The following is a 13407-nucleotide window of genomic DNA, read 5'->3' as shown; positions in this document are numbered from 1 at the left end:
GTATTAGTGATCGTTCAGCATTTAGATGGGGAAACAGTTGTGGCCACTGTAGGGGGTCTGTTGACAGATGCCGAGTGTTTAATGCTGAGCAAGGTACTCACCCGGCTCAGCAATTCTGGTGGCTCCAAGCAAGAGGGACGTAGAGGCATCCTCAGTGGGGCTGTGGGGAGGCCGCTCTGTGCTCCCGAGGCAGCCCAGACCCCGGTTGCAGCGCACCCTTGCCCAGTGCCTGGCCTTGCCCACCGTGGGACAACTGCAGCGTCCTCCCAAACTCTGCTTTTGAAGGGCTTGGCCCTCTCTCAGGCAGCCGATGTGGCTGTAAACAGGCTGGGTGTTGTCAGCCCTGGCCGTGTTGTCCCCTGCTCCCGCTGACCCAGCTCAAGGGCAAGCAGAGAGTATCTATCCCAGGACAATGTGGCATGGAAAGCATCAAGGGGGGCAGGTTCTGCCTGTCTTCCACGGCCCCAGACATGCAAAGGGACCATGTGCAAGGGGTTTTCCTCTCTGTGCACACTGGGACTGAAGGGCAGCCCCATCCCCTTCACACCTGACCCCAACTGAGCGCAGAGCTCCCCGCTGGGCCACAGCTCAGGCTGCAAGTTTGGCTCTTGCAGCAGCTGGAAAAGAAAAGCGAAGAGGGTTGGGGAGCGCGAGCAGCGGTGGGGACTGCTCGAGCATCGCGAGGGAGGGAGGATGGATGGCAGTGGGGAGCGGGAGCCCACCGTCCGGATGGATGCTCGGGCTGGGTACAGCGTGCGCGCGTGGTGCGGGAAGGGGGGCTTGCTGCAGAGCCCACCCACCCTATTGGCTTGCGAGCGGTGACAGGCAGGCTGCTCCCTCCCTGCCGAGCCGCTCGCCTGTGTGGATGCGAGCAATGTGCGCAAAGTGCCTTTGCATTAGCCGGCGTGTGCTGTAGCTCTGGGCGCTCGCTCGCAGAGGTGCTGGGACAACCGAGGTGGCCCTGTCCCGTGCCTGGTGGCCCTGCCGGATCATGGCATGGGCACAGGGGGATCTGACGTCCTCGCTCTCCATAGTCATCGCTTTGGCTGCCTGCCTCTCTGCCACCACCAGCGAAGGTAGGAACCGGGGTGGCCCTGGCGTGACGGGGCAGTGTTGGGGGGGGACCTGTGGGATCGCTGTGGCTGTCTGGATGTGTCCACATGGGCTTGCTCGCTCTGTCGGGCTTAGCTTCTCCCTCCTCCCAGGGGAGCGCAGCTCCGGGTTCCTGCCTGCCTGAGTTTCCTGATCCTGGAGCTTTTGCACTGGAGGCTAAACTTCTGAGCTGGGCAGGAGGACTCGATTTCTGCAGCAATGCCTGTCAGCTCTGACTGTCCTCCCCTGCAAGGGCTCTGCTGCAGCGTGGAGGGGTGGCTGCAGAGGGGACAGGGACACAGACACCAGCTCAGCCACGGCGATCCCCATCACCAGAGCTGGTGGCAGTGCGGGGCCGTGTGTGCTGGCCGGGTGGTGTGGGCTGCAAGGGAGCAAGCAGGTGGGCACGGGAAGGTGTGCGGAGGATGTGGGGAGCTGGAAGGGCACTCAGGTGGGAAACTTGTCACGAAGGAATGGGCTGGAAACTTCTGAAGTAGAAAGCAGGGATGCAGCCAGGGACCCTCTCCCAACATCTCAGTGTCAGCCACATCAGGCCTGCTCCCTCTGCCCAGCCAGTCTACCCTGCTGCTGGCTGCACTCATCCCCGGCCCTTGTCAGCAGTGCAACCCTGCTCCCGCATCTCGGGCCCCCCTCAGCTTCGGCAGCGCTGCTCCCACTGCCTGCCACCCACCCGCTCGCCTGCCTTCTTCCGCGCTGGCAGCGGCAGCATGGCTGCTTCCCAGGTCTGCTGATCTTCATCACCCGGAGATCTGCTGTTCCCGCTCCCGAGCGTGTCCCTGGCACCAGCAGCATCCTCCTTCCCCCCTTCTGCTACGCCTGAGAGCCGCGGCCAGCACGGTGCAGCCCTCTGCAGCGCGTCCCGGTGCTGGTGTCCCTACCCGGTGGCGGCAGTGGCATCCCTCCCTTCTCCTGCCCCTGCATCCCTGCCATCCTTCTGGCTTGCTGAGGCCCACGGGCTGGCGCCGCGATGCCTCGTGCACTTTGCGGCATCCTGCCGGGCTGGATCCTTGCACCTGCTGCCATCTTCCAACACCCACCCGCACCTCGCCTCCAACCCAGTCTGTCTTCCTCACCTCTGTTACCCATTTCTGGCTATTTGCTGGTCCTAACCCCGTTTTATGGTAGCTGTCTGCTTCCTGGTACTCCTCCTGCTCCTTTCCCCGCTGGCTTTCCTGCCCTTGTGGGGGGATGCATTGGGCTTTCACTGCTGGGGACGGGCTGTGTGGGTGCAGGATGAGAACCCAGCCCCCTGACACCCCCAGCCCTTGCTTGCCCTCCACTCCACGGTGCAGCAGCTGCCCTGTACCCCGAGCCCTGGGCAGAGCGCAGTGCAGGATGCTGCCCGCGCTGCCCTGGGGTCTCAGCGCTGCAGCCCTGCAAAGCCAGGTAGCCCTGCCTGAACTCAGCTAACGCTGGGCACGGACAAGCGAGGCTGGGGCCTCTTTGCTGTCCTCTGTGGAGGAGATTGCTGGCTGCTGGGGTAGGTTTTATGGTGCCTATACGGACAGCCGGGCCCTGGACTGCTGTCTGCCTGTCCCCAGCTGGAAAGACCTGGGTTTCCCGCAAGACTTTTTGGAAAGGAAAGCTAGTCTCAATAACAGCCTTGATCAGGGGCATGCATGGGGCTGGGGATGAGCCAGGCTCTGGGGAAGACCAAGCGGGCTGGATCTGGGTTAGACTGGGCAGAAGGTGCTGGGCGGCATCAGGACAAAGTGCGGGAGCCGGCAGAAAGCTGGTGGTGCTCTGTTGACCACCCCCAAGGATGCTCGTGCCTCCGTGGCTACTGGGACACCGCTCTGCAGTGGCGCGGGGCAGCTCAGTGTCAGCCGGGCCCCACGATACAGACAGTGGAGCCGGGGATGTGGCTGCAGGCTCCTGCCAGCTCCCAGCATCTCTGGGTGCGGGGATGGGCTGGTGGCCGCATCCATGCCGGGGCGGTTGCAGTGCCGGTCATTGAGCGCCCTGGCATGGGGATGGGACTAGAAACGTGGAGAGGTGCTGCAAAGCACAGCATTGCCCTGGTGTCTCCTGCACTCTGGTTGTGCTGGGCTTTGCTACCCCATTTCTACAGCATGTGGCACTTGCGGGCACGGTGTGAGGGTGTAGCCGTGGTGCACAAAGGTGCCCCGCGGCTGCTGACCGTGACCTCTGCCTGCTGCCACAGCCATGGTCTGCTTCTTGCCACGCATCTCTGGCCATGCTACCCAGAAAACCCAATGCTCGAGAGCTGCAGGGTAGAAAATTACAGCTGCAAAGCAAATTTAAGGCCAGTGTGCGCTGCACTCTGTGTGTGCGTATTGGGAGGCAATTGGTATATAAAGACGTATATTAACCTGAAGAAATGGCTTTAGTCTGATTTTCTTCTCCTTCCAAGAGCTCCCAGTGCATTTCTCTTTTCTGAAAGATTTGTTCCAAGAAGTTTTGAGCTTATATTTTTTATTCCTTTCAGTCTTGCATGCAGTGGGTGCCCTGGAAATGGGAGAAAAAGGGAATCGCCATTCCTTGGGAAATCCCCACATTTCAGCACAACAGCCATTGCAAAACGTATTGAAAGCGAAAACTCAGATTTTTTTTCTAGGTAGGTGAAAATTTGCAGGATGTGGAAAATTTTCATTTGGAGCACTGAAAAAATTTTGTCTGAAATTGTTAAATTGCTTTAGAGCAGGGAGGTAGAAAAGTTATTTTCAATAATATGAAGATAGTGTGATAGACTAAAATATTTACACTATTACACACCAAGTTACATAGGCAAAAATATTAAAGCAGATATTTTATATGACATTGCAAATTGAAGTGCAATAATAAAATCTGAAATATCTTTGTTCTATTGAATGAAAATCAGACAAGCAGAAATTACCACATTTGGGGCTTGGGCAGGGAGTGACAAAATTTTATTTTCTGCTGGAAAATGGCACTTCAAATGCTGCTGCTGGGGTCTGCTCCCTCCCAGGTGATGCCTCCAGCTCAGGTCTGCCCTCCATCCATGAGGTGGGCAACCTTCCTCCCCATCACAGCACAGACCTCATGGCCCGCGGGTCAGCTTGGGTGATACCTCGGTGGGGAACATGGTGCAGTAGGGAAGAGGGACCCAGGGACATGTGTCCCAGCATTTCAGGCACGTAGGGACGGCCGAGGCAAACAGCAGGTGATGGGGATAGGGCAATGTACAGGGAGCGTACTGGTGAGGATGCAGAGCTGATGACACAGGGATGCTCGCCTTTTCCCCGCACCACGGGGTCGGTGATGGAGATGTTTTGTTCATCCTCGCAACAAGGATGGGGTGCGGGAGAGCACCAGGGTCCTTGGGAAAACCCAGCAGCTTGCTATGCTGCTGAAATGGGGGCCAGAGGAAGCTTGTGTGGCAATCTCCCCTGCTAATCTCTCAATTGTAATCTCATTAATTACCCCTCTGCTCAAACAGAAAAAGAGGAAAAAAACTTATCTGCATGTTTATTCAACGCTACTTTTCTACCCCTTCTGCAGCAATGCCGAAGTCAGGGCTGCGGGAGAAGCAAAGCTCTGAAAGGGAGAGGAAATAGCTTTTGCAGTTGTAAAAAGGCTGTGAGGATGCCGTGATCCTCTGTAAGAATTGGAAACAAGACGTTTTAGGTATACAGACTGTTGGTGATGGGGGGACAGAGAAGAATTAGTTTAAAACAGGGAGCTGATTTTGGCTATGTTTGCCAAAAAAAAAAAAAAAATTGGGGTGTGTAATTTTTTGATTGATCCCAAAATGCTGATATAAAGCAAATACTTCCATGATTTTAGGCAGGCTCACGGGGATATGTTTCTGGTCTCATCTTCATTTCCATCCTTCTTGTATTAATAGCTTATAAAACTTCTGGATAATGAAACCACAAAATTTGCAGAAAAATAACACAACAGCACACAAAATGCACCTACTCCGTGAGCTTTTTTTCATTCTCCTTGAATTCTCGTTTCCTGAAATCATGAGGGGTTTATTTACAGTGAAAATAAATGGGCACCCATTTTGGTGACGGTGGAAATAGATCTGATGAATCCAAAATTAAGTACAATTGAAAACCCAATGAATTACTACAGGGATGAAGGAATTCCCTATTTTTTCGATTGCTGAGAAATTATTAGAAAAATATTTTACCCAAAAGAAAAAAAAAACACTAAACAACGAACCCCAGCCCCATAAGATGCTCAGCCAGGGAGGGAGGGAGAGAGGCTCGTCCCACACATCCCGCTGGGGTCAGCACGTGTGGGTCCTGGCGGGCAAGACTCCGGAGAATGCTGGTTTCATCAAGATATCCTGACACCTCCGCTCTTTGTTTCGGTCGGGTCCTGTGTTTCGTACGTCCCTGCTCGCCTCGCTGGCAGCCTTCAGTGCTGCCTTTATCTCCAGGGGCAAATCCATTCATATGATAACTCTATTCATACCCTGACAGTTTTTGATAGTTCATTCTCCTAACCCCAGTGTGTTTGCATGACCAACACTCAAAATTATTCCTCTGTCACAGAGAAACGATTAACCCCTTCAGCCCTGGTAGTTCAAAAGTGAGCGGCGGGATCACACAGTCTATTTCCTTCAAAAAGAAAAAAAATAACCCCATGTCCTGCCTGAGTAGATGTGCGGTACTTAAGGTCATAAATAACTACATAAAGGACGTAACTCCTTTACGGGTCAGGTTCAGCCACACCAATAAAACCTAATGAACTGTGTTTGGCCTAAGGACGCCATCCAGAAAGGTATTCCACATTTATCTGAAGACATCGGCAAAGGCAGACCAATCCCTGCCTTCAATAATTTGTTCCAATGGCCCATTGGCCTCAGCCTTAAAAAATTAGACCCCTCTTTTCCCTAATACAAATTTGCCTGGATTCAACTTCCAGCCATTTGTTCTTGTTAGGCTTTCCTTACTAGATTTAAGAGCCCATATTTTTCTGCCATGAAAGTATGCTGAGTGCAACTGGGTGCCTCGCACTCCTCATGGGCACAAGCAGATTGGACTCTGCGGGTTCCTCTCTCTCATATTTTTTTTTCCTCCAACCCTGGTGTCATGGTTGTGCCTGTGGTATCTTCTGCTCTGTCTCCAGTTTCTCGTATTTAAAATGCCTTAACCATATAAGTGAGTGGCAACAGCACAGGCTGCAGCTAGATAGACCAGCTCCATCCCAGCATCAAAGGTGCGCACAGGTCACCAGATCTTTCCTTGGATGAAATACCTTTTGTGTTACGTACCTCCCATACAGTTTTTAAGGACTCTTGTGATATTTCATTACCGGTGGCATGAGATATTCAGCCTGTCCCCTCAAACATTTTTAGTATTGGTATTTTTGTCCATGAAAATATTCCATTTTAGAAAGCTATTTTTAAGAGAGCAAAGTAATTGCCTTTAAAAGAAATTAACTTGCTTTAAAAATGTCACTGGGATACAAACAGCTAGACATGGTTTAGGGTGGCCAACTGGTGTGAGAGTAAAAGATGTCGTCAGAGAAATCAGGGAAAACGCACCCGACAGTCTGAAAAACTGCCATCCAAAGCCCCTTCAGATAACCCAGATAAGTAAGCACATTTGCAAAAAATCCACATTTTTCCTAGTGAATGCTCCAGAGAGGATAAAACTCAAATCTTTGCCAGGACTGCCGGGATGCAAGAGTCAGTGGGAAGGGCAAGGTGTCTGCAGGCTTTGTACTGTTGATGGACTCACAGGCTCTGCTACAAGCGCAGATCTCCAGTGCCAGGTCCACCTGAGTCACTGTGGGTGGCATGGAAAGCAGCTGCGAGTGACACCAAGGAGTCCTGATTTGGGGTAAGAAATCTGCAAAATCCCAGACAGGCAGGAGATAATGGAGCAGACATGCGGCTTACAGGTTGGGGATGGAAGCGCTGAGATGCTCTGGGATAAGGACCTGGGATGGTGTTAGGGGCTTGCCTGGCGTGAGCTTTGACTCCCCAAAAATGCAGCAGAAGTCAGAAACCTTGTCAGCTAAAGCTGAAAAAGCATTCATGTCTATTTTGCTATACCCAATAAATGTGCAAAAAGAGAAGAGGGAATCAGGACTGGTGTGAGAACACTGGCACAAAACCCTCTGGAAAGGGCTCCCATTTCTCCGAGTCTGTGCTACACAGATTTTGCTTACCGCAAGCAAAAGAGGTGTATTTTGTGTTAGAAAAATCTCCTGTGTAATTTTTAGACTGTCACGATGTTGCGTTACTGGTGGCATGAGATATTCCGCCTGTCCCTGAGACTAGGATGGTAGCTTTGTGGAAAGTGGGACGTCCTGGTCCGGGTGCAGGTCTGTTACCTGTTCTTCAAGTTTCTGGGTTTGGGGACACTGGTGAGGGATGCAAGAAGCTGTCCTTTGAAGGTCTGTGGGTTGAACAGATTAGGTCTCGCAAGGCTTTAGCCAAATGAATTGCCAAGGTGTGGCTGTGCAAGGCACGGGCTCCTCTCTGCTGATGGACGGGTCCATGTCATCTTGCTGTCCTTTAGGCTGGAGACATTGTGATGGAAAGGACTCACACGACTCCCTGATGGCCAAATCCAGACCTGGGGACTCCAAGTCTGCAGAGCCCCTCACCAGGGCTGCAGGGACCCTTCAGCTGCCCTTGGTGCTCCCCAGTGACTGCCCTCTCCCCAGCCTCACCGCAGTCCTGCTCCTTCCCCTGCTCACATCGGATGTTTCCATGGAATTTCTTGCCTCCCTGACCTTTCTGAGCCCCCCCATCCCCAGAGCCTTCCCACCTCCTCCTCTGGCTTCTGCCCTGAATTACAACGAGCCCAGCCACCCCTTGAGCCCAAAAGAGCTCCTTCCCCACCAGCACGAGCTCCTGGACCGGGGACGTGGAAATGTGTGCTCACCCCTCGCTCTGAGCCTCACATCTGGCCCCATACACCCCATATTCGAACCCTGGGACAGCCTGTGGTTTTTTAACATTTCCAGTCAGTTATTTATGTCCAGCTCTGACCACACACTCTGTTTGCACCAAAACCTGTGTGTGCCACGAAGCGGGGATGCACACTGGTGCTGTAACACCCTGCCCGGTGGTGGGGAGTGTGTGTGCTTTAATCTAGGTTGCCGAAGCCAGCCTGCCCAATTTGCCCTGGCTGTCCCACCACACATGAGCGTCAGGAGTTTCAAATTGAGTAGGAAACACGAGCATTTTACATCTATATTTTCTCACCTATATTTCTGCGAGGAAACACTTTTTTGTTGTTTGGCTTTTGATGTGTGTGGGTTTTTTTGTTGGTTTTTTTTTTTTTCTGGGGAAAAAAATGCTGCCCTGTAATTTCAAGGTTTTTAGCCTTGGAAATACTTTATTCAGGGTGTTTTGTTTTGTTTCATTTTTTTTTTCACTATTTCATGACACCTCAGTCCTACCACAGGTTATGGCCTTGCGCTGCACATTATCTTACATGATATCATGCAGGGTCTGGAAGGATCAGGTTGATAATTTTATTTTTAAAACCTGAACTGCAGCTTTTTGTTAGCACTGATTGAACAAACAAGCTTTCTTCCTACATCAAAGTATCTTCTGCTCCTGGTATACTGAAAAGGGGTGACCCTCTGGGCAGTCCTTATGGGCATTACCGCTCCTGATGCATTACAAAAGATATAAAATTAAATACAGAAAGTTCACAGCAACAATCCGGAGGTCTGAGAAGAAATCCTGAAATGGGAATTAGGGCACGTCCAAAAAGCAGCACTGCTTTTTCACGGCAATTGTTTGAAAATGTTTCTTTTTAATATATTTTTTTTTTCAGCTGGATTGTGGCATTTCCAGAAATGTGGAAATCCCACATTCCTGATGGATTTGGTGACATCTTTTATATCTACCCGCAATGCTTTCCTAAATTTCCTCTCTGGGCAGCCGAGGCCAGCGGGTGCCGATGCGAGCACCATCCCCGCTGTGTCCTTAGTACATGCAGCCTCATCGACAAGCAGCTGCTTGACAAAGCCTGCCAGGATCTGGCCACTTGTGCGGTGGAGCACTGGTGTGCAGCACCCCACTGCCGCGGTGCTGACCTGGATCCGTGGGGCGCATCCCCTGCGCACAGCTCCCGAATGGGAAGAGCTGACCTACCCTCCAGGCTTGCTGCTTTTACCTCAAAGCCCCAACGGATGGCCTTGTGCGTTGGTGAATAAATAACTATTTTGCTCTCTTTAAAGATATATGCTGTCCCGGGGAGGGGGAAGCTGAAAGCGAAGCATCCCATCCTGTGCCCCTGTGATGCTCCGAGGCCAGTAAGACACAGCTTTGTTGCTTGGAAAGGTCACGGCTGGCTATTCAGCATGCCCTTGGATTATATGGTGGGACACAAATGGCTGACCCACCCCGGCCCCACCTGCCCATTCAAAGTTCTCTTTGAGCTTATGAGAAATGAATACCGCTGGCTCTTGTTTGCGTCCTCTCATGGAGCCTCCTCCTGCCCCTTTCCCATACACCGACTCTCCCTTTCTGCTGCAGATAACCCTTCCCGTATCATTCCTTCACCAAGTGGGGCTGGGGCTGTGGAGCTGCTGTGGGGTGTGCAGACCTGTGTGGGGCTGTGGGGGCTGAGCCCACCGGTCTTCGGCTAGCAGGGAGCAGGAGTGCCTAACCGTGCTGAAAAGAGTTTAATTATCGATGCAAAAGGCGTTGTTACATGGGGGAGAGCCTTGCTGTGAATCCTGGGAGGGCTTTGAAGTTGTGATGGAGAGGAACTGAAGCCCAAGGGAACAGGGCTGCTCCCACTGACCCTTCCTCCCCACGTCTGCGCTACAAAGCCCCTGCGTGGGAGGGAGACGGCGGAGTAATTAGAGTGAGGACCGCAGTGGGTTAACAATTAGCGAGGGAGCTCAGAGCCCTCTTTGGTCCCCCACTGTTCTTCTAGAGGCTGGGGCTCAGCACATCCCCCAGCATGTCACCCCCGGGCTTGTCCCGCCACCCCACCATGCACTCCTGGGTGGGCTGAGGGTCTCCATGTTCCCCTGAGCTGGGCAGCCGTGGCTCCCGCAGCACCATTCCTGAGCCGGGGATGCTTGGATGTGGGACCCCAAGATGTCTGTGCCTCTGTTTGTAGGGATGTAATACCTCCCTGCAGGAGCCACAACCACTAGCACAAGTGTTGGGAAAGGTTTCTCAGCACTCTTTATAGATATAGATATATGGACCCAGCCAAAACACACATCCTCTGGATGCTAGTCCCTGCCTTGGCTTCCTCGCTCATCCCAAGCGGTGTTTAGAATTTGGTAGATATGGGTATGGATATGGACATGGATACAGCTACAGATACTGATACAGATACATATAGATGTAGATATAAAAATAAAGATGTAGGTATAAATAAATTATACATATACATATAGATCATATACATATACATACACCTAATCTTCGACTCCTGCATAACGTGCATCTATGAGATTGCAATGTGCACTACTCACACAACTTTACATGATGCAACTTTATAAAGGAGCAAGTAGGTATGCCTTGCGTGAGACTCCGTCTCAAGACCCCGGTTGGCACTGGGAAGCGACCTGCTCGCTCCTAGGTGCTTCCATTTGAATGGGCAATCAGGCTTGACAGCTTTTCCACCAGTGCGAGAATTTCCCCTGACACCTCCTGGTGTTTTGGCTCAATATGTCGAGTCAAGGCCAAGGCACAGAATAGGGAAAATACAAAATGGTGCTCAGGAAAACAAAATGGAGCTCGCAGTTTGAGACTGATACGTGCAGACAGTCCATAACATCAAACAGAATTGCCCAGCTGTAGGAGAGAGGTCTCCCAAACCGGCACGTTTTCTGAGAAACGTTTCAGCTGAAAAGGGTCCTTTGTGGCGGTCTCGCTCACCCTCTGGCATCAAGGGCGGGATCTTTCTGAGCATTGCCCCCGGAGAACTGACACAGCCGGGAGATCACCTGCAAGGGGCTGGACAGGGCATTTGTCGCATGCAATGCAGTGGGTTTCATCGGTGTTGGTCTGTAGCCTTTCCCTGAAATGGGTGGCTGGGTTTTGGGACACTATTGTTCTCCCCATATCTGACCACAGCATGTAATAGTGCTGCTAGATGGATGCTCATATCCACAGACATGTGTGCTATACCATGAGTTAACGCAAGAGGTCTTGGACACAAAATGCTTTTGTATTTGTGCAATGCCCACTGCAGTGGGCTTAATGCATAGGACTCCTAGGCACTTGGCTAAAACACTTGCTAAGGAATAAAAGAAATAACTTAGCCCTCTTCCTGCAAAGAGGCATGAGCTATCTGCTCCACGCGCTTGTTGCAGGGAATGCAAGCTTGTGTAGTCGTTTGTGCACCAAAGCACCCGTCAGCAGACGGCTCCTTCATGTATAGGAGACTGGGTGACAACCATATGGTCCACATGGTGGGATGGGGTGCAGCAAGCTGGCTCCAGGTCCCACACACTGCTGTGCAGACAAGCCTGGGGCACATCCCACCATGCCTGCTCTGATCTCGGCGTTGTTCCCCATGGCGCGGTGCTCCAGCCGGACCCCAGTCTCTGCAGGCTCCTCATGCTGCCTGGAGAGAAGCGAGAGGCAGGCGCATCCATCGCTGAGCATCTCAGCGTGGGAAAGAGGGTGCAAAGACCATGGCTGGGGGGAGAGAGGGCCTGCGAAAGCGGTCCCCTCCCTGCAGCCTGCCTGCTGAGGGTCACCGGGACTCTGATCCTGCACTGTGAGCAGGGAAACTCCTGAGCCCCGGCTCCTGCTGGGTGAATTACCCAGGGAAAATAGGCAGAAAATCTTCAGATTAACAATAACAAATAAAAATGGATTTGAGATCTCCGAGGTAATTACTCCGTGCTGAGGGCAAGGGGCCTCTTTAGCAGTGGGAGCAGTGCCGTGCGGGGAGTGGAGGGGCTCGGCCTGCTGTTGGGCCAATGGAGTCACACAAGAAGCCCTGGAAATTCTTTCAAATTGTTCTGCTAACATTAATAAATGCCTCAAAAGCTCCTAATCTGCTATGTCAGAAGCATGACGTCTGGGCGTTTCACAGCCAGCTCACGTCTCTGCTCCTCTCTCTCCTCCGTCTCCTTCCCTGCCTGGTAATAGTAAATGAAAGTGGCACCCGTTCCTCCAGCTGCTGGGACCAGCATCATGCTGAGTCCAGCCTCTGCTGGGGCTGGAGCTGCTGTCCTGACATGCCCCGTCCCCGCCGTGACAAGCCAGTGCCTTGCACTGGGACCACCATCCCTCCAGAGCCCAGGGACCAGCCGAGACCCGGTGCTGCAGCAGGGATGCTGCGCCACGTTGCCTCGAGGTCCAGTTTGATGCTGCTCGAGGGCGAGGAAAAGCAGCTGGCATGGACGCAGCATCCAGCATGGTCTTGACCTTACTGGGTGACTGCAGGGCAAAGAGCACTGGGGAGAGCTGGAGGCACTGGAGGTCCCTGAGGGAGTCCAGTGCTGATGAGGGGTGACGAGGCATGGGTGCACTGGTGTCGGTGCCCACTGTGCTCACTCCCAAGGGTCAGGGCACCTTGCCGGCACCCTCTCCCAAGCCTCCATCCCTCTTGATCTGCACCCTGGAGCTGGGGCTTGGGGTCCTTCCCCAGGTGCTGACCAAGTCGGGGGGTTATCAGGCAGCGGCAAGTCTCTCCTCTGCCTGATGCTGTGGGATCTGGGTGTGGGGTTCATGGGCAGTAGATGACACTCAGGGGCAGCTCACCCTGTGCATGCAGCGATGCCGTGGCATCCCGCTTCCCCTGCCTGCTGACACTGCACGGGTTTCCATGGGAAGCTCCTGAGCACGTTCAAAGGCATCCTCGCCTCTCCCCCTGCAGAAGCTGCTCCCCTGTCCTTGCAGCTTTTCCCATCTCTCCTTGTTAAGCTGAGCTCCCGGTGGTGGCAGGGCTTTTGAAGGGTTGGCTTTGATGGGCCTCCTCATGCAGCCTGTCCCCCAAGGGCTGGCTTCTCCAGTGGGGTGTCAGCCAGGACCATGGGAGGTCACTTTGTGCTGGAGACAGGCGCTGCGGTGCGTAATTACAGTGGCTGCTGGAGTGCAGACTTCAAGCTGGTGATGCTGGGAGGGATGTGAGCCTAAAGGGCTCAGCGGAGCATCCAGAGGAGAAGTATCCAAGTGAGGAACAATGCTCCGGTTGCATCAGTGTTTGCACAGGGTGGGGCTGGTGGACAACCTGATGCTTGGAGTTTGTTTCCCCAGCTCCCCCTTGCTTTGCATCCCCTCCGACCTGCTGTTTGCAAATGGACACATTGCTCTCAGTCTTACGGCCAGGACTGATACAGCCCCACCCCAACTCTGCCCCGAACCAACAGCTCTGGGGAGCATCATTTGTTGCCATCCCCTTACTCTATATC

The 13407-nt window shown here is 53.1% G+C and overlaps 1 protein-coding gene across 1 annotated transcript in view; it reads left to right on the top strand.

Annotated features, from left to right (window-relative positions):
- The first annotated feature begins 765 nt into the window (after positions 1–765).
- Positions 766–13407, top strand: part of EPHA8 (EPH receptor A8) — a 53094-nt gene continuing 40452 nt past the window's right edge. Inside the window, exon 1 of the mRNA XM_069782291.1 lies at positions 766–1076. Coding sequence (XP_069638392.1) covers positions 992–1076 — 85 coding nt within the window. The 5' untranslated portion in view covers positions 766–991. The remainder of the gene's footprint in view (positions 1077–13407) is intronic.

Source organism: Haliaeetus albicilla, chromosome 4 (assembly GCF_947461875.1).
Source record: "Haliaeetus albicilla chromosome 4, bHalAlb1.1, whole genome shotgun sequence".
NCBI lineage: Eukaryota > Metazoa > Chordata > Aves > Accipitriformes > Accipitridae > Haliaeetus > Haliaeetus albicilla.
The sequence above is the reverse complement of the archived record's forward strand: the minus strand, read 5'-3'. Positions and strand labels throughout refer to the sequence as shown.